This window comes from Dryobates pubescens, chromosome 15 (assembly GCF_014839835.1).
Source record: "Dryobates pubescens isolate bDryPub1 chromosome 15, bDryPub1.pri, whole genome shotgun sequence".
Lineage (NCBI taxonomy): Eukaryota > Metazoa > Chordata > Aves > Piciformes > Picidae > Dryobates > Dryobates pubescens.
This window is the reverse complement of record NC_071626.1, coordinates 27,077,984-27,096,295: the sequence shown is the minus strand read 5'-3', so window position 1 is coordinate 27,096,295 and position 18,312 is coordinate 27,077,984. Positions and strand designations below refer to the sequence as shown.

At 55.0% G+C, this 18,312-nt stretch overlaps 1 protein-coding gene across 1 annotated transcript in view; it reads right to left on the bottom strand.

Moving 5' to 3' along the window:
* The window catches only part of LOC104310213 (sodium- and chloride-dependent GABA transporter 2), a 35,213-nt gene continuing 16,901 nt past the window's right edge, over positions 1–18,312 (bottom strand). Inside the window, exons 8-15 of the mRNA XM_009911624.2 lie at positions 7,610–7,713; positions 5,207–5,331; positions 4,473–4,585; positions 4,222–4,359; positions 3,042–3,144; positions 1,767–1,867; positions 1,242–1,412; positions 1–454 (exon numbers count right to left, since the gene is read on the bottom strand). Coding sequence (XP_009909926.1) covers positions 335–454; positions 1,242–1,412; positions 1,767–1,867; positions 3,042–3,144; positions 4,222–4,359; positions 4,473–4,585; positions 5,207–5,331; positions 7,610–7,713 — 975 coding nt within the window. The 3' untranslated portion in view covers positions 1–334. The remainder of the gene's footprint in view (positions 455–1,241; positions 1,413–1,766; positions 1,868–3,041; positions 3,145–4,221; positions 4,360–4,472; positions 4,586–5,206; positions 5,332–7,609; positions 7,714–18,312) is intronic.

Genomic DNA, 18,312 nt, shown 5'->3' with positions numbered 1-18,312 from the left:
GCTCCCAAAGTCCACACTGGAGACACTTCTGATTCTCTCTGCTCCAGGATCAGTCCTTTTCTGCCCGACAGAGGGCTGGGGATCCTCAGGAGTACTAGTGACCAATGGTCCCCTCCAGAGCCCTCTCCAGAGAGAGGATTAAGGTGCATCACTAACTCCATGCAGACCATCTCCACAGCAGCCTCTTCCTCAGCCCTTCAAGTCTTTCAGAGAGGGGGGCTCAGCCCAGAAATCCCTCTCCCCTTGGCAAGTGGAGAATCATGGTGTTATCCAACAGGCAGTAAAGGCTGTACAGAAACCATCCTGGGGGGAGGAAAGGAGAGCCACACTGGTCCTAGCAGTGAGATTCAAGCTCTGTCAGCATCAGGAGGCCAGCTCTGGTGGAGGGAAGGTTCTGCCCCGTGCCTGGCCTGCAAGGCAAGTCCTCAAGTGGGCAGGTGAGTTGGCGGAGCCTCTGGAAGGTAAAGGCAGGTAATGAACACAGCTGCAAGGACAACTGCTAGCCTGGGCCACCCTCTTCCACTCACAGGTATCATTCACACAGCCACACAGGGCTGCAGGCCTGGCCCTTGCCATGATCCTGAAGTTGTGCCCACTCCTGTCTGTGCTGGACACAAGGGCCAGGGGTCCATTGCTGTCACAGCCCCATCTTGAGGAACCAGAAAACGGTTGGGCTCCTGGGTGTCACTGCTTGTGAAACCCCCTGAACCTGAGAGCTGTGGCAGGGATAGGGTGTCCCCAGCACAGCCAGGGCAGCCAGCCATGGGCCTGGGAGCTGGGAAGCCCAAGGCACTGAGGCTGTGATGGAAACTCCAAGAGCTCAGGGAGCCCACTCCACTCCGTCCCTGCAGCCTCAGCACAGGCTGCGGCACTCAGCTGACCACAGCGCTCATGGAATATGGAACTTGCTCAGTGTCCTTAAATCTTAGTCAAGGGCAGCCTCCAAGATGTCTTGAGGCACTGGAGGTCATTGTTATCCTCTCCATCTAATGAACCTTTCTTTCATGGTGCCTACCAAGTGACATAAGCAATGAACAGGGCACCAAGAGGCAGCAGCCAGCTTGAAGCAACCCTCCAGCCAGGCAGCACTTCAAGAAACCCAAGTCTGTTCCAGCAAGGGACTCCTTCAACTGATCTGTTCTAGGCTGCCTGCTGCTCAGCCTGCAACACACCAACCAGCCCCCTGCAAGGCTGCACTTCAGCAAAGGAGCACAGCCCTGGTCCCAGAGCAGCAGCTTCACCTCTCTGAGGGAGCCTTTGATGGTGGAGAGTTTGTAGACGGTCCAGAGAGGGATGCACACCATGGAGGACAGGGCCAGCAGCCAGCCCAGGGTGTCACCCCACCAGGGGTACACATACTTCTTGTTGTAGGTGAGAGGGGTGTATTTGATCAGAGAAAACAGGAAGGTTGCCTGGCAAGGGGGAAGAGATGAAGAGAAAAAGAGCAAGAACCATTAGCCAGGAGAGCTTTCCCCAGCAAGCTCACACCCACAGCCTCACGGTCACAGAGAGCTTCCCAGGACAGCAACAGAAGAGACACCAGCCAAGCAAGCTGTGCTGGGACACCCCCATGTGCAGTGCTGGGCTCCCCCCACCAGCAGACACTTCTCTCACTGATTTGTTTAGCCCCACACCTGGCCCTCAAAGCCACCGACACACAGAGCAGGCTGCTGTGGTACAGGTCACACGACCCCACACACATTCCCTGGCTGAGGGACAGCCAGCCCTGCCCATCCTGCTGCCCACAGCTCCCCGTGGGCCCTCACCATGCAGACAGCTGGGGTGATGAAGAGCCAGCAGTACTTGATGATGGGCCACGGCCGGTAGCCAATCATGTCCTCGATGTTGTCGTAGAAGCGCTCAGCACCTGTGGGAGGAGGGGAGGATGCAGGGCCACCAGGAAAGGGGGGCAGCAGGGTCTGCATGGAAGGATGCCTCCCTGCCACCAGGAAAGGGGGGCAGCAGGGTCTGCATGGAAGGATGCCTCCCTGCCACCAGGAAAGGGGGGCAGCAGGGTCTGCATGGAAGGATGCCTCCCTGCCACCAGGAAAGGGGGGCAGCAGGGTCTGCATGGAAGGATGCCTCCCTGCCACCAGGAAAGGGGGGCAGCAGGGTCTGCATGGAAGGATGCCTCCCTGCCTCCAGGAAAGGAGGGCAGCAGGGTCTGCATGGAAGGATGCCTCCCTGCCACCAGGAAAGGGGGGCAGCAGGGTCTGCATGGAAGGATGCCTCCCTGCCACCAGGAAAGGAGGGCAGCAGGGTCTGCATGGAAGGATGCCTCCCTGCCACCAGGAAAGGGGGCAGCAGGGTCTGCATGGAAGGATGCCTCCCTGCCACCAGGAAAGGGGGGCAGCAGGGTCTGCATGGAAGGATGCCTCCCTGCCACCAGGAAAGGGGGGCAGCAGGGTCTGCATGGAAGGATGCCTCCCTGCCACCAGGAAAGGGGGGCAGCAGGGTCTGCATGGAAGGATGCCTCCCTGCCACCAGGAAAGGGGGGCAGCAGGGTCTGCATGGAAGGATGCCTCCCTGCCACCAGGAAAGGGGGGCAGCAGGGTCTGCATGGAAGGATGCCTCCCTGCCACCAGGAAAGGTGGGCAGCAGGGTCTGCACAGCTAGGGGCCAGCTTCACTGCTGCTGCTCACCAGAAGGCAACGCAGTAACCTCAGCACAGCCAACAGCCCTGTCAGGGGCCTTGCCAGCCTGTCCTGAGCTTGCCCCACAACAGCCCAATGGGTCAGCACCAGTGCCTCATCATCTCCCAGGCTAAGAGCTGAACTATCCCTTGTGAATGTCAGTGCCGAGAGAGGGCTTTCTAAAACCTCTGTGGCCTCCACAGCAGTGGCTCACAGGAACATGCAGGGGGTATCTGCCAAACAGATCCTCCAGGGCACTGCTGTGAGGAAGTCTGAGACCAGGGGCATCAAAGCAAGGGTTTAGAGCTCTGCTTTGAACGGCGAAGCAACCGGCAAGATGAGCTCCAGAGCAGCACTTGGACAGAGCCCGAGAGAGCAGAGCTGGCAGCCCCCCTGGGTGATACTCACCATAGACCCAGGCGATGCAGAGCGTCTCGAAGATGGCCACAAAGAGCAGGCACATGCCACTGGCAGCATAGTAGTCAAAGAGCTGGAAGACATACATCCCACCCTGGCAGGGGCCAGGCGGGCAGCGCCGCGAGGCAGGGAGAGAGGGGACAGCAGTCAGGCACAGCCAAAGAGCTCCAGCCAGAGCAGGAAACAAACCCAGCAGCATCCTCCTCAGAGCCAGAGGCATCTTCCTCTCTCTGGGGCAGGGTTTTAGCCAACAGCAAGGGCCATGTCCCTTGTGCCTAAGGCCTGATGGAGACATACAGCCACGCTGCTCTCAGGAGTTTCTGCAACCCTTTGTTCCAGGGCAGGGCAAGTGACAGCCAGAGACTGTGGGGGTATGTTAGAAGACAAACCCAACGTAACTCTTGTGGCACTCCACTTAAGAGACACCATGCATCTGATTCACATTAGCCTCCTCCTGTGGAGAGGGAAGTAGCTGTGCATGCAGTTTTCCAAGCACCTGCCAGAGGCTGACAGCCTGCACCTTTCAGTGCCCAGTTCTGAAAGGCTGCCTGCAAGGTGGGCTTGCAGGTAAGTGCAGGCTCAAAGCAGCAGCTGCAGCACCAAAGGCAGCCTTGCCAAGACTATGGCCAAATGAAGGCAGGAGATGCAAAGAGCATCATGGCAGTATCAATGCACACACACATACTGCTTTAAACCAGAGGAGTTGAACTCCCAGGCAATCAAGCACACTGAGAGGGATACCCAGGAAATCAGTGTGGTAGATATGGGGCACAGCCAGGCCCACCACGTTTCCTTGCACCAAGTGCTGGTGTAGCTCCATCCAGGAGGAAAGAGAAGAGGAAAGGCAGCGTGCAACAGGCTACAGCTGCAAAGGTTTCAGTGATGTAAAGGTAAATCAATAACCAAAATACAGGCTGTCCAGAGCTCAAATGATCAGCCTTGGCAGGAGGAGTGTCAGGACTGTGACTGGCACAGAGGGTGATGGCTGGAAGGGACAATGTGAATGCCATAAGAAGGGAAGAGTGGCCTCTCCCAGGCACTGTTCAGCAGCATGGGTCTCACCAGCAAGCTCTTGGCCCCAGCACAAGCACTACCACCCTCCAGACCTCCCTCTACCAGAGAGGAACTCAGACCCAGCAAAGACTGTGCAGATGGTCTGAGCCCAAAATACCTCTGTGAGCATCACCAACCCAACCAGATAGGAGAGGATGGAGACCAGCAGGATGAGCATCTCCCGGCGGTTCTTCCTGCGGAAGATGGTGGGGTACATGTCCACAAGAGCTGTGACAAGGCTCTCCACGCAGACAAACTGCAAAGAGCAGAGATCTCATCTCCATCAGCCGCTCCCGACTGGCTCCTCAGTCCTGCTGCCTGTCCCAAAGGGCAGTGGGTTTTGTCCGGCATCTGCACCTGTGCCATTACCTGGCTGTCCAGTCCCAGCAAAACAACCATCAGGAAGAAGAAGCATGCCCAGAGGGGGGAGAAGGGCAGCATGACCACAGCCCGAGGGTAGGCGATGAATGCCAGGCCAGGCCCTGCAGGGAGAAGGGCTTTCAGAGCGCGCGGTGGCTGGCCCGGCAGCGGCGTGGCACTGCAGGGGCGTGGCACTGCAGGGGCGTGGCCCGGCAGGGGCGGGGCACGGCTGGTGAACACCCACCGGAGGCACCCGACCCGCCCAGGCGCAGCCTGCAGCCTTGCAGCCTCCTGCTCCAGTTACCCCACAGCTGTGCACGGAACCCAGGCTCCAGAGGGGGTGAGGACCCCAGCAGGAAGGACAAGGGGACGCAGCGAGCTCTGGCTGCACTGCCATTGCGAGGGCCACGAACCAGGGCAAACCTCTGAGCTCGGCGGAGCGCACCGCAAGCTGAGCACACACAATGCAGGCACTCAACCCACCCCCAGACACAGCAATGGCCTCCCCCTTAAAGGCAGCTCAGACCAGCTCCAGCCACAGCTGCTGCATCTTAACATCTGGTGAGCATGCAGCCATTGCTCCAGGTGTTTGGAGGCAGACAGCAGAGCTGCCCACCAGGATGGCAACCCGCAGCTGCAGCATCCCTCCTCCCGAGGTGGGTGCTCTGCAAACTTGCAGCCCTTGCTGAGGGGAGCCCAACAGCAGCACTGCCATGGCCCCATCCCACCGCAGCCCCACTCACCTGACTCTGCCACCTCGGCGATAGGCACACCCTGCTCCTCTGCCATGAAGCCCAGGATGGAGAAGATGGCAAAGCCAGCCACAAAGCTGGTCCCACTGTTCAGGAAACAGAGGGCCACACAGTCCCTGGGAGAAGTAGGCACAGCATCAGCCAGATGGGGGGCCAGGTACGATCCACACCCCATGGCACCCCCCAAGCCAGAACCTGCTCTTCCACCCCAGCTGCTCTGCCCACAGCAGGGCCTCTCTTCCAGCGCCCCCGCGGCTCAGCTCAGCGCCAGCAGCTGCAGGATGCCCCAGCGTGGGCCACACAGCAGGATCTGCCCTAAGGAAAGCCTCAGGGAGCATTCCTCACCTAAGCTCCTCACTCATGACAGAGTCTTGCTACACATCTTAATGCCTGATTTATTTTTTCCCCTTTTTTCCTCTCTCTCCCCCCAGTTTCTCCTGTGGCAGAGAATGCCAGAGACTATTTTTGTCTGAAAAGGGGACATGTTTTTCAGCTTAATAGATTTCTCAGACCAGTTCCAATCTTCTTGGTTCTCAGCACTGCTGGATAGCTCCTGGTCCTTGCATTATAGGAAAAAGAGGAACACAGCCATCCAATTTATTGTCTGTGATCTATTCTCTTTTGTCTCTGTTTCATCTCATTCACATCCATCTACTCTTCAAACTAAGCCTCTCTTCTCTTATCCAATTCCTTTTCACGCTCCAGTCTCCCCAGTCCTCTTGTGACTGCAACCCTGGGGACAACAGTAACATTAACAGCATCTTTCTGAGCTATTCTGAACCACACTGAACACATCCCTCCTGGCATTTCATGGCCTGCTTTGCCTTTATTAAATGCTACTCCACGAATCTGGTTTGTTTTTCTGGTATTGGTCGTTAGGTATCTAGCATCTGGGGGGGCACATGCTCCTCCCTGCATGTTAACCAGATCTCTTCACGGTCTGCAGCCATTTCTAGAGAGGATTTCAGTTCAGGCAGAGCCCCTGTGCCATACAAAGTCAGATTACTCCTTCCAAAGGACAGCTTTCTGCATTGTCAAGGACTGCAGAGCACCTAATGCTGTGGCACTTGGTTTCTAAGACGAGAGAACCAAAGAAGGTGCATGCCCTTCCTCTGCCAGGTCACCAAAGGTTACAACTGTCCTGGGATAAATGAATGGAGCACCACACTGGTGCCCTGTTAGAGCTTGTCCCTGTCTTCCCATGGAAACCAAAGCTACAGTGCACAGCAGCAGCTCATTAAAACTAGGTCTGTGCCTGGGAACAGGCTGCTCCTGACACCAAAACTAAGAACCATTTCCCTGGCAAAGCTAAGCAGCATAAAGGTCTTGTGTGCAAACAGACGTCTCTCCCTTTCTATAGCATCTCCCAGCTGCAGCTCCAGAAGCTGCTAAGAAGTCCCTGTTATCATCAGATGTTACACACCCAGGCTGGAGATGCAGGGGGCTCTGGCTCAAGGGCATGCAGCAAGGCCAAAGCCAAACTGGTTATCTCTTCTTTTGCCAGACCTTCTTCTCTCAAAACTACATCTGGGGGAAGGGACACAAGATGAAGGAGTCCCAGCCCAGCTGCTGTTGGAGAGGCAGGAGTGAACTTCTAAGAGGAAGAGTGAGAAAGCTGCCAAGCAAGGACTGTGCAGCCAGTGGTCTGCTTGGACCTTTCACAGCAGCAGCCACAACTCTGAGTTTAAAAGGTGTGGAGGCAGAACTCAGTGCCAGGAGCAACACAGTCAGTAGGCAAAGGGTGGGAAGGGAGGTGGTAGTTTTACCTAGAGCTGGCTCCTCCTCACACTGGCTTTTTATGCCTACAGATGCAGCTCCAGATGCTGGATATATCTACAGCAAAATGAGCTTCTTTTCACCTGACCACTTGATGGCCTGACTCTACCTGGCAGCCATCTCTGGTCAGAGGCAGTCCAGCACTGGGGGCATATGCAGAGAAGCAGAAGTTGTACCTGCAGGCATTTATGTCGACCACAGATAGCATGTAGGAACCTAGAGCACTAACAGCTGTGCAAGACACTAGGTCCAGAAGAACATAGGAAGGATCATTCACAAGGTCTGCAGCCATTAGATCTCACAGCTATGCTTCCTCCATGGCTGTTCATGTAGCCATGCAACAGGGGAGGCTGCAGTTGCAAAGGTGGTGAAAAGGATCTGACTTTGCTGGATGCAGCTGGTGTGGAGCAGGGGATTTGTCATCAACGACACAGAAAGTTCCCTCAGGTAGAAAGCACAGAGAGAGAAAGTAGCTGCAAAGCTTTTTCTTATGCTTTGAGCAGAGACAGGAAAGATGAGCCTTCAGAAGGCCAGTAGCCTGCAGAAGGCCACCAGCCCATGCATGCTGCCCTGCAGGGAGGGAAAGGCTTTAGGCAAGCAGAGCCATGCTCCAGTTACCTGTAGCAGTCGTTATGGTATTTGTTATAGCTGCCCAGAGCTGTCAGGCATCCCAGACAAATTGCATAGGAAAAGAAGATCTGAGTGCCTGCATCCATCCAGACCTGCAAGGGAGAGGCAAACACAGGTGAGAAGCCAAGGCTGGCACAGAGCACAGCCACTGCACAGATGTGAAGTGGCAGGCCCCAGGGGGCTGCCAGAGCCGGCAGGAAGGGCAGTGCCCAGGACAGGGGCAGTGCCCAGCACTCAGGCAAGCCTTTCCTGTGGGCAGGTGTGCTGGCTTACACCCATCCGGGGTGGAGGGCTGAAGGAGCTCTGCCTCCCCCGGAGAACAAAAGAAACCTGATCCAGGTGGGCAGCGAAGGACTTGGCTTCCCCCTCGCAGAAGGAGAGGTCCTGCAGGTCAGAGGGGGCCTCTTGCACTGCCCCTTCCCGTCCAGCATGCCTATCCAGGGGACTCTGGCTGCTGCTGCTCTGCTCCTGCCTCGCCTGCTGGGCAGCGCGGCTGCTGCTGGCCCCTGCACCGGCTGCGCAGCCTGGCTCTCGCCGAAGGACCCCGGGAACACCAGGCCACCCAGGCTTGGGTTTGTGTATTGTCCTGTTTCTCCTTGTCCCTTACTCTTGTGAACCCTCCCTGGTATTGCTTTAGCTATCCTTTGTTAAAACATTTACTTCTCCTACTTCCAAACCGAGTCCAAACCATTTCTTTCACCGATTCACCTCCTTCCCTTTTTCCCTACACCATCCCCCACCCCCCCTTCTTTTCCCCTTCTTTTCTCCCTTTTCTTTCCCTTTCCTTGCTAGGGAAAGGAAGGGGGGAGTAAGGGAGGAGTTCTCAAGCTGTTATCATCTGAGCTCTTAAACTCCAGTTAAGGCTCAAACCAGCACAGCAGGTTACACAGCTGGAGGAATTAGAGAGCTCACTGAGGCACCCAGGGGGTGCTGAGGGTGCCAGAGGGAAGGGATGCACTGCAACCTTGCAAACCAGCAACACTACAGCTCCCCAGCAGCATCTCTTTCTGCCTCAGACAGATCTGCAAGGGCCTGTGACTCTCTAAAGCCTCCCAGCAGGAAGGGACCAGATAAACACTTTCCACCAGGGCTGAAGAGCCCTCTGCTAGCAGAGGAGAGGGCCCTGACTTGGGCAAGCCTGGTCTCCCACTGGATGGGATGGGTACATACAGCTTCTGCTGGGGGGCCTTCTCTTCAAGACTTGATGGAATGGCTTAAAAGCTTAAAATAGAAATGAACAGAGTTGTTTATAACAGATGGCTCCCCCCCCCCCCCCGAAAACAAATAACAAATAGAAGGAAGCTGTCAGTCCCCTGAGGAGCCTTTGAACTCTGCCTCTCTCACTGTCAGTGCTCTGAGGCTGACACTTGTCAATGCCAAAGCTGATGTGAAATCCTGTGTGCAAGCACTGCCCCTGCCTCCTGCAGGGAGCAGCAAAGGCAGGAACCAGCAGTGAGGTAGGAAGCAATGACAGGATAGTTACTTAAACCCTCTGCTTTCTAAGATCCTCCTTCTAATGAGTTTATGAAACAGAGGTAAGATGAGCATCCAACCAATGCTGATGGATAGTCTAGGTACAAAAGAAAAGGTAATCAGAAAATCAAAGCAGAAGAAAAGTGTTACTGGGACAACCTGGATGAGAAAAGGCCATCTGGCTGTACCCTCCATCCTCAGAGAAGCAGCAGTGGTGAGCTCTTGCACACGCAGCAGCTTTGCCTCAGAAGTCAGTGCAAAGCACCATGGTGGTGATGACTGAGTTGCAGCTGTAGCTGTCAGCCAACACCTCCTGTTCTGAGGCAATGGGCAGTTGGGCAGCCCCTGCCCGGCTGCCCCTGTTGCTCAGGCTACCCTCCCCAAGGCATGGTTCTGCCTTTCCTCCTCCAAACTGGCCAAAGATCACTCACATGGTGAGGGAATGTTTCACATGTACCTCTTCTCCACCCTAGGCTGGTGAACCTTACAAAAGGGTGTTCCACTCCCATTAAAGGGGATTCTTTTGAGGGAATTCTAGTTTCAGCCCAAGGGACAGCTGTACAGGATGAATCCTCCTCCTGCCCACTGCTGCTAGACCCAGCCCACAGGGGGAGAAAGCAAAGCACTGCCAGGGCTAGCCTTGGTGAAGCTGCTCTCCCTGACTGTCCTGCAAGCAACTCCGCTAATGTTCGGCACCATCACCACCTCCTCAGTCTGTGGAAGCCTCACTGACGTTTTCACAGAGTCAGAGCAAATCTCTGGTTGGTAGAATGGGAAGAGACAGGTGAGGAGGTACAAATGGGACAGCTGGTTGGAGGCACTGGAACATGACAGTGATGAGTGCAGTGCAGTTGACCCTTTTGGGAGGAGCTTTATGGGGAGGAGGGTTGAGAGCACTGTATGACTTCAGTTCTGCATTTCACAATGGTTAGAAAATAATCAAAGCCCTTCTTATAACTGTGTTCTAAATCAGCTCTGTGGGCTTGGGGCACAACCTTCGATTTTCAGCTATCTTTTAGGCACAAGTCACTGAGGCAAGCTGCACCACTAACAGTTTGAGCATCCTTGCACAGACAGGGGTGACACATCTGACCTGGCTGTGGCCCCTCCCAGCTTCTTGTGAAAATTAACCTTATCCTGGCCCAAAGCAGGGCAGTTAGCTTTTTATTTCACTGTTCATAGCTAGAGCTCTGCCTTTTCCTCAGCTTTGAGCTCAGAACACTCCCTTTCCATCAGTTTTGGGGCCCTTGCCATTCAGTTTGGCAAGATCACAAGACCTTTGCCATCAAATTGCCTACCCTGCACTTGCCACAACACTGGACCCAGCTGACAGGTTTCAACCAGACAACAGTTGGGAGAAAGCTCAAGGACATCAGCTACCTAGGATTTTCCCAACAGGCAGGGGACAGGAAGGTGGCAGGAAATCAGCATTCCTACTGCAAAGCTACAGGGAGGAAGTCATTCAGTGTGAAATGACAGCTAAATCACAGAAGCAAGAGGCATGAGCAATCCCTGGGGCAGGAAAGGAGCTGGTGCTTTGCTAGCCATGCTAGAAGCCAAGCATCAAGAACACCAAGCTTCATTAGCTCTCTGGCTTATGAAGTGGCTCGTTTCTAAAACCCAGTAATGCCCTTAGCTGGGTAGCAGAGATCAGGGTGGGGGCTGTGGACTCCCTGCTCTGCTTCCTGCTCTGTTCAACAGAGCAGCCCTGGGGTGCCTGCTGGGCTGTATGGGAGCCCAGCCTCAGAGGGCTGTGCCTTTAGGGAGTGCAGGACCTGCCTCAGCATAATGCTTCCATCGAAGCAAGGCAGCCTGTGGCTGAAGCTATAAATAAGTCTAAGCCTGGCTGGCAGAGCTGATGATCCCTACTTACTCAGCATGACTGTGAGCACCACTCAGGTGCCTGCTCTCAGTTTCCCATTTCCAAAGGTTGCTGCAGCTCTTGGGCCAAAGACCAAGCCACCTTTGCAGCCCTCCAGCCCCCTGGCAGCTCCCAAATGGCTTGAGGGTCAGTGAACTGCAGGAGGACTGACAGCATGGGTGCTCCTGACCCACCAGCGACAGAACCAAGCAGCAGCAGCGGTTCCCAAGCCTGCTGATCACCGAGGTTGGAAGGCATCGCAGCCCACCTGTCATCCAGCCTCCTGCTGAAGCCCCTCACAAGGAACACCACTGCCCTGTGGGCTCACAGGGGCTACACAGATCACCCCCTTCAGAAAACACCAACCCAAACCTTCCCAACCTGCTCCTTCTGCTTCTTTCTCTCCCTGCAGTTTGGGTTTTTCTCCTGTGGCCCTTTGCCTCCTGTGGCCCTTTGCCTCCTGTGGCCCTTTGCCTCCTGTGCTGCCGACCAACAGCTTCTCCCCATTTTAATAAGGGGCTGGCTGAGCTCAGGCAGGGCTCTTTTCCCTTGCAGATAACAGTGTGCTGCTGTTCTCTGGCCTCTGCTCCCCAAGAGACTGGTGAAGTTTGCTGTGTTCAGACTCTGCTGGCACATTGGCAGCATGAGTATTTTGAGTTGATTGCTGTCTGAAGCCCTCTAAGCCATCCAGTTAATTTAACTCATAATTCAGTTTCCTTGGACGTGTTGTTTACTTCTGTTTGCAATAACCTCCTACTCTCTGGTTTTAGCCAAAGCCTTCACACCTCAGCTGCAGTTATCCAAGGTACTCCAAGATGCCCTATAAGAGGACATATTCCTTTGCCCCTTCATTTTCTCAGCAATATCTGTTTTATTACATGTACTGGAATTGAATAGCCCCCTGCACTAAAGCAGATTCTTCCTTGGGAACACCTCAAAGCACTTGCAAATAACAGCCAAGGCCATTTCTGAGCAAAATCTTACTGAAGCCCAGCACATATCATACATCAAACACAGCTGCCATGCTGGGGAGCACCACACTGGCTCTGCCAGCAGGCAGAGATGGCACAGCATGAACTGCCACTGCTAGGTGGAAGGTCAGGCTTGGTGTAATGTAGAGCAGAGAGCAAAACTCACCCAAGCCTTAAGCTGCAGTGCAGTCAGCATTTCCTTCACTGCCAGCACCACAGCTCACAGGCAGCCTGGGTGCAGCCTGGGTGCTCCCCAGCAGCCACCTGTTGCACCATGCAAACACCACTTCAGCCCAGCCTCAAAGGCACAGATCTTGACTCCTAAGATTTCGCCTCAAGGCACTCAGGGCACTGCTTCCAGGTCATTGCCTTTCCCCTTCATTCAGCACTGGTCCACAGGCCTAAAGACCCAGACCCCACAGCACTGCAGCATGCAGGGCAGTGCAGCTCTGGAGCCCTGTGGCTGCAAAGAGCCCAGCACAGAGCTGCACAGCCCAGGGCAATGCTTCCCCTGCCCTCACTGGCTGCAGGAGAGAGGCTGCAGAGCCCAGTCCTTGTCCTCACTGGCTGCAGGAGAGAGGCTGCAGAGCCCAGTCCTTGTCCTCACTGGCTGCAGGAGAGAGGCTGCAGAGCCCAGTCCTTGTCCTCACTGGCTGCAGGAGAGAGGCTGCAGAGCCCAGTCCTTGTCCTCACTGGCTGCAGGAGAGAGGCTGCAGAGCCCAGTCCTTGTCCTCACTGGCTGCAGGAGAGAGCAGGCAGGGAATGAGTCACTGCCATTTCTGTAGAGCATTCCTGGACCTTCTGTCCACCCTATGCCCAGCCAAGCATCATGTCCCAGCCCAAGGCCCCACCTGCTCAGAACATAACATCCTTGGGCTCCCTGGGAGTGGGGAACTGGGACTTTGCTCCCCAGTCAGTCTCTGTGTCAGCACTGAAAGCTCTCCAGTGTAACCTCGTGTAACCCCTACACCTCAGGGCATCTTCCAAGCCAGAAGGAGGTTTCACAGCCAAGGCCCTCTCACTGCTGGGCTTTTTGTGTTAACACCACCAGAAAACAAAGAGGTTTCTGGTTCATCCGGAGTAGCACAGCTGCCTGCCCAGGGTGCTGCAGAGGGGTGGGAGGTGCTCTGGGGCATGCTCCTGGCTGCCTGGGAAGCTGGGTCTGACGGTCCCCCCTGCCCTGCGGCTCGCAGGTGCAGCCAGCCAGCGCCAGCCCTTGCTGCTCTGTCAGCACCGAGAGCAGCCTCCGCGGGGCTGCAGCCCGCCGGCCCCTTGGCTCCCGTGCCGGCGGAGCCGACACGAGGTGCGAGAGGAGGAAGAAGCCTTCCAGAGTAAATACAGCTGTGCTTCACCCCGTGGGGATGCATTGCTCCAGCCGGGTGGAGGAGAGGATGCCAGCCCCGAGAGCCTCCCACACGCTGCAGGAGCCGCAAGCTCTTCCTCCCCGCCGCCCCGGGCAGAGTGGGCAGTGATGCCGGGGCTTGCAGAGCCTCAGCCGGGCCGGGGGGGCACAGGGCCGCGGGCCGGGGTGCAGAAGTGAGCACAGGGAGCTGTTGGCAGCCTTGCAGCACACGCGGCAGCGCAGGCACAGCAGGTCACCCTTCGGCGTGAACACAAACGTGCCTGCCTTCGGAGCGGGAAGGGAGGGAGCAGCACAGCACAGGCTGAGTGCACAGGGTCACATTAAAGGCTTGCTGGGAATAAAATAAAAGAGGAACAAATAATATTTAGCAGGCTCACAGTTGCCCTCTCCTCTTGCTGGGAAGCAGCAGCTCTTGCTGGCCGTGGAGCAACAGGAGGAGCCTGAATGTGAAGGTGATGCATGGGCTCTGACCTCTTCCCCAGTGTGGCTATGGGGGTCCAGAAGCAGTCACAGCCCTCAAAGATGCATGCACCTCCTGCCCTTCCTGTGGTGGCCCAAGAGGCTTATCCTCAGTGCAGCCTCAGCAGAAAAAGCTACGGTGCAAACCACAAGCCTGATCCCAGCAGTCTCCCTCTCCAGGCACAGCATGCAGCCCCCAGAAAAGCTGGGAGCATGTTCCTGTCTTGCCTCCCCTTGCATACAGCCCCCAGAAAGGCTGGGAGCATGTTCCTGTCTTGCCTCCCCTTGCATACAGCCCCCAGAAAGGCTGGGAGCATGTTCCTGTCTTGCCTCCCCTTGCATACAGCCCCAGAAAGGCTGGGAGCATGTTCCTGTCTTGCCTCCCCTTGCATACAGCCCCTGGAAAGGCTGGGAGCATGTTCCTGTCTTGCCTCCCCTTGCATACAGCCCCTGGAAAGGCTGGGAGCATGTTCCTGTCTTGCCTCCCCTTGCATACAGCCCCCAGAAAGGCTGGGAGCATGTTCCTGTCTTGCCTCCCCTTGCATACAGCCCCAGAAAGGCTGGGAGCATGTTCCTGTCTTGCCTCCCCTTGCATACAGCCCCCAGAAAGGCTGGGAGCATGTTCCTGTCTTGCCTCCCCTTGCATACAGCCCCCAGAAAGGCTGGGAGCATGTTCCTGTCTTGCCTCCCCTTCCTGCTACATCCATCAGGAAGCAGGAGCCTGTGGGGACTCTGCAGGGGCAAAGCCTGCTCCAAAAAGCAGCTCAGAGAAATGGGTTAAAGCAAATGGGAAGGGACAGTAGGGAGGGCTATTTGGAAAGTACTGCAGATGGAATGGGAGAGACAATGAAAAGAAGCTGGAGGGAGGTAATGCTCTGAAGTTATCTGCACAGAGCAAGCCTAGGATTGGTTGATGGGTTGGACGTGATGATCTTGAAGGTCTCTTCCAACCTGGTTTATTCTGTGTATGTATGTGTGTATTCTATGTATGTAGGTGCTGTGCAGGGTTGGTTTTCTGGTGGGGAATGCTTCCAGGGTGCCTGCAGAGGTATGGATCTTCTGCTGGTCCTTGTGACCACTCCAGTGGTGTTTCCCTGCCCCCAGGAGCAGGGGCACAGCTCCTCCCAGAGCCTTTGGCATGTCTGGGCTAGGTGGAAAGCAGCAACTCCTTTCTGTATAGGCTGGTAAAGTACAAGCACACCCATCAAGGTGGAGGGGTTTATGGACATTTCAAGAGCAAAACAAGAATGGGAGTTTTGAGAGACATCTGCTGCTTTCCCAGAGAGGGATTTGCTCAGAGACTGTTGAGTTCAACAACTCCTGCATTCTCATCCCAACAAATTCAGCTCAAACTGTTTGAGCATTGATACCAGACTGAATCAGGACCATTCCATGTCTTCTCTTTAAAGCAAACCCAAACACATAGCCCACACTCTCTCCATCAAGCCCATCAGTCCTCTCTTTAAACCTCTTAAAGCAGTGCCTGGCCATGCTATGAGCCCATCAAGCCTTGCAAAGCCTGCCAGCAACTGAGAAAAGGTCTTCTGACAACAGGTTTCCCACCCTTCACCCTTATGTCTACTCTCAGTTCCTCTCATTTCAGCTTCCTGCTTGAGGATCCCACTGTGCATCCCTCTCTTTAGTCACATCCTGAGTCCCCACCACCACCCTCGGAAACAGACAGCTGAGAGAATTGGTCCAAAGATAGCTGCAAAGGATCAAGTGACCAAAAGTGGAAAGGGTGAGCAACCCTGAGCCCCCTGCTTCAGTTAGTACCCAACCAGTGCTGTGAAGTGACAGGAACCTGCTGGAGCATACAAAATGCACTCAAGAAGGGGGAGAGGAGGAATTCTGAGTCTGTAATGGCTAGCATGCTAACATCACATCACCAATATGAAACCAAAAACAAAATCAGGGCTTCCTTTTCATGATTCTCTCATTTGGGGGCACATGGTTTAAAGCAGATGCTCTCTCTGGTGGGTCTGCTGTTACTGCTCGTGCTTGAGTAGGACCCAGTCTCGTTAGTCAAACGTTTTGCTTGGCAGTTTCTCTGCACACTCCTCATCTGCATATCAAAGGCATCTGCATATCTGCATATACAAGGATGAGCAGAGGGCTGGAGCACCTCTGCTATGAGGACAGGTTGAGAGAGTTGGGGCTGTTCAGCCTGGAAAAGAGGAAGCTCTGAGGAGACCTCCTTGTGGCCTCCCAGTATCTGAAGGGGACTAGAAGAAAGCTGGGGAGGGATTTTTAGGGTGTGAGGGAGTGATGGGAATTGGGGAGGGGAGGGGCAGGGAATAGAGCAAAACTGGAAGTGGGTAGATTCAGATTGGATGTTAGGAAGAAGTTCTTCCCCATGAGGGTGGTGAGAGCCTGGCACAGGGTGCCCAGGGAGGTGGTGGAAGCCTCATCCCTGGAGGTTTTGAAGGCCAGGCTGGATGTGGCTGTGAGCAACCTGCTGTAGTGTGAGGTGTCCCTGGCCATGGCAGGAGAGTTGGAACTGGATGGTCCTTGAGGTCCCTTCCAACCCTGCCAGTTCTGTGACATTTACTATTTTAAGTATGTCACAGATTGAGAAAATGAAGGTGCAGGAAGATTTAGGGCATTGTAGGCTTCCTGGCCAGAAGACACCTCCATCCATCAGCCTGAGCTCTCACAGGCGGGATTTCCCAGTTCTCTCCAAGGTCAGCTGGCAAGTTAAAAGCAATGATTTCCACTCAGCAGTCTGATATTCTGACACTTCATCACATCTTGGCTGCTGCTTCTCCCCTGGTAGAATCTGCTCAATAATTCATCCCCTCTTTTCACCTAGTTTTTCATATACTCTGAAGGAGTTTTAATTTTATCCCCCTGAATATTGCTTGCTCTTTGTTTAAACCTCCTCTGGAGATGCCTTATCAGAAGGCTCAGGCTGGAGAGGGTGCTTTAACTGCCTGGGTTTGGTTTGGTTTTTCCCAGGATGCCTTCCCAGGCACTCAAGAATCTTTCCTTTTCCCAGGCAGTGCAGGCTTGTGGGTAAACAATTACAGCAAATCAGCCTGGCCCTGATGGGCTGGCAGGGCTCAGGCTGGCCCTACACAGAGGGGACATGCACATGTGAGGCTTGGGGCACTAACCCTTCCCTTCCCTTCCCTCTGTGATGGGGAAAAACAACAGAAACCTCAAGTCCTGCTACCCAGCTCAGCAGGAAGGCAACCACTGCTACCAGCTCTGCTTTTCTGCCACAGAAGTGACACCTTCATAGGGAATGATGGAGTCGGGGAGACAGGAGCAAGTTTTCCTCCCTCAGCCAAGGATAAGCCTTCTTTTTACTCTGAAGGGTTACTCTGCCTTTCTACCAGGGCACTGGCATTTTCCAGGCTGGGAGGAAGCTGTGCTCAGGCTGTAATTGGAGAAGTTTGCCAGGACAGACCTAATGAGGACACAGCCAGCACCAGCAAAATCACACCATGCCTGAGGTCGTCTGTTTCAGTCCCCTGGGCAATGCAGACACAGTAACAACAGAACTTTTCCCGAGTGAATGAGCACCATTCAATAATGTGATTTCATTTCAGAAGTCTCCTTCACCTTATCAGCACAAATGGAGCCACAAGCACTGCAAGCACAGACCTACCCTCACCCTCTTCCAAGCCCTGCTGCACCTTCACACCAAGGCAGCAGCTGTCTCATACACCTCTGTCCACAGTCAACCCAAAACATCAGCCAGAGCCATCAAATCAGGCTTTTCACTCCCTGCCCAGGCACAGCATTAACCAAAGAGTGACTTTCAGAAAGCTGATCAGGAGCTCTGAGTCCTGCCCATGACAGAAACCAGACCACCTGGAGCTGGAAACCAGGCGCTTGTGTTTAGCTCCCTGGATCGGAAGCTGTAAGTCAAAAGGAGTTGCACGGAGCCACACTGCACCAGTGGCACAGGCAGGACCAAAGGATGCCCTGCATGCTGCTGCCCACACAGAGCAAGGATCATCCTTCCTCCACCAGGGAGTAGATGATCAGCCAGAGCCATTCCTTCCCCAGCACTTAGGCCCTGTTCAGAAAATTAGTAACCAAGACAGCAGTGGGGCCAGAGCAGGAAGAGTTAATGAGGTTACCAAGGGTTTTGCTGACCTATTTTCCAGGCAGGCACCCTTTAATCTCCTTTAGAAACACCTTCACACAAAGGCTGGTACAGCAGCTCAGCTGGAGCCAGGATTTAACATGGAAGAACTTGTCCCAAAGAGATTAAAAGCAGCAGTTGGGCACCGACCCTCCTGTCAGGGAGAAACTTCTCACTGGGACAGGGAGGTGAGGAGAGCAGCCAGGTCCTGGGACTGCTGCTGCAGCGTGCCAGGGCTGCTGCCATGCATGCACCCAGCATGCTGCCCAGGGAAGCTGCAGCAAGCGTGCCAGAAGCAGGGCTGCTCCCTGCCAGCTGCCAGCACGGTGCAGAGTGGAGCCACACACACTGACTGCTTCTGCAGCACAGGAGTCTCCCCAGGAAAGGGGGCTGACAGCTGGTGCCACTCATGGGAACAGTCGAATCCCACTGCCCATAGCTGCACAGCTCAGACTCACCTTGGACCAG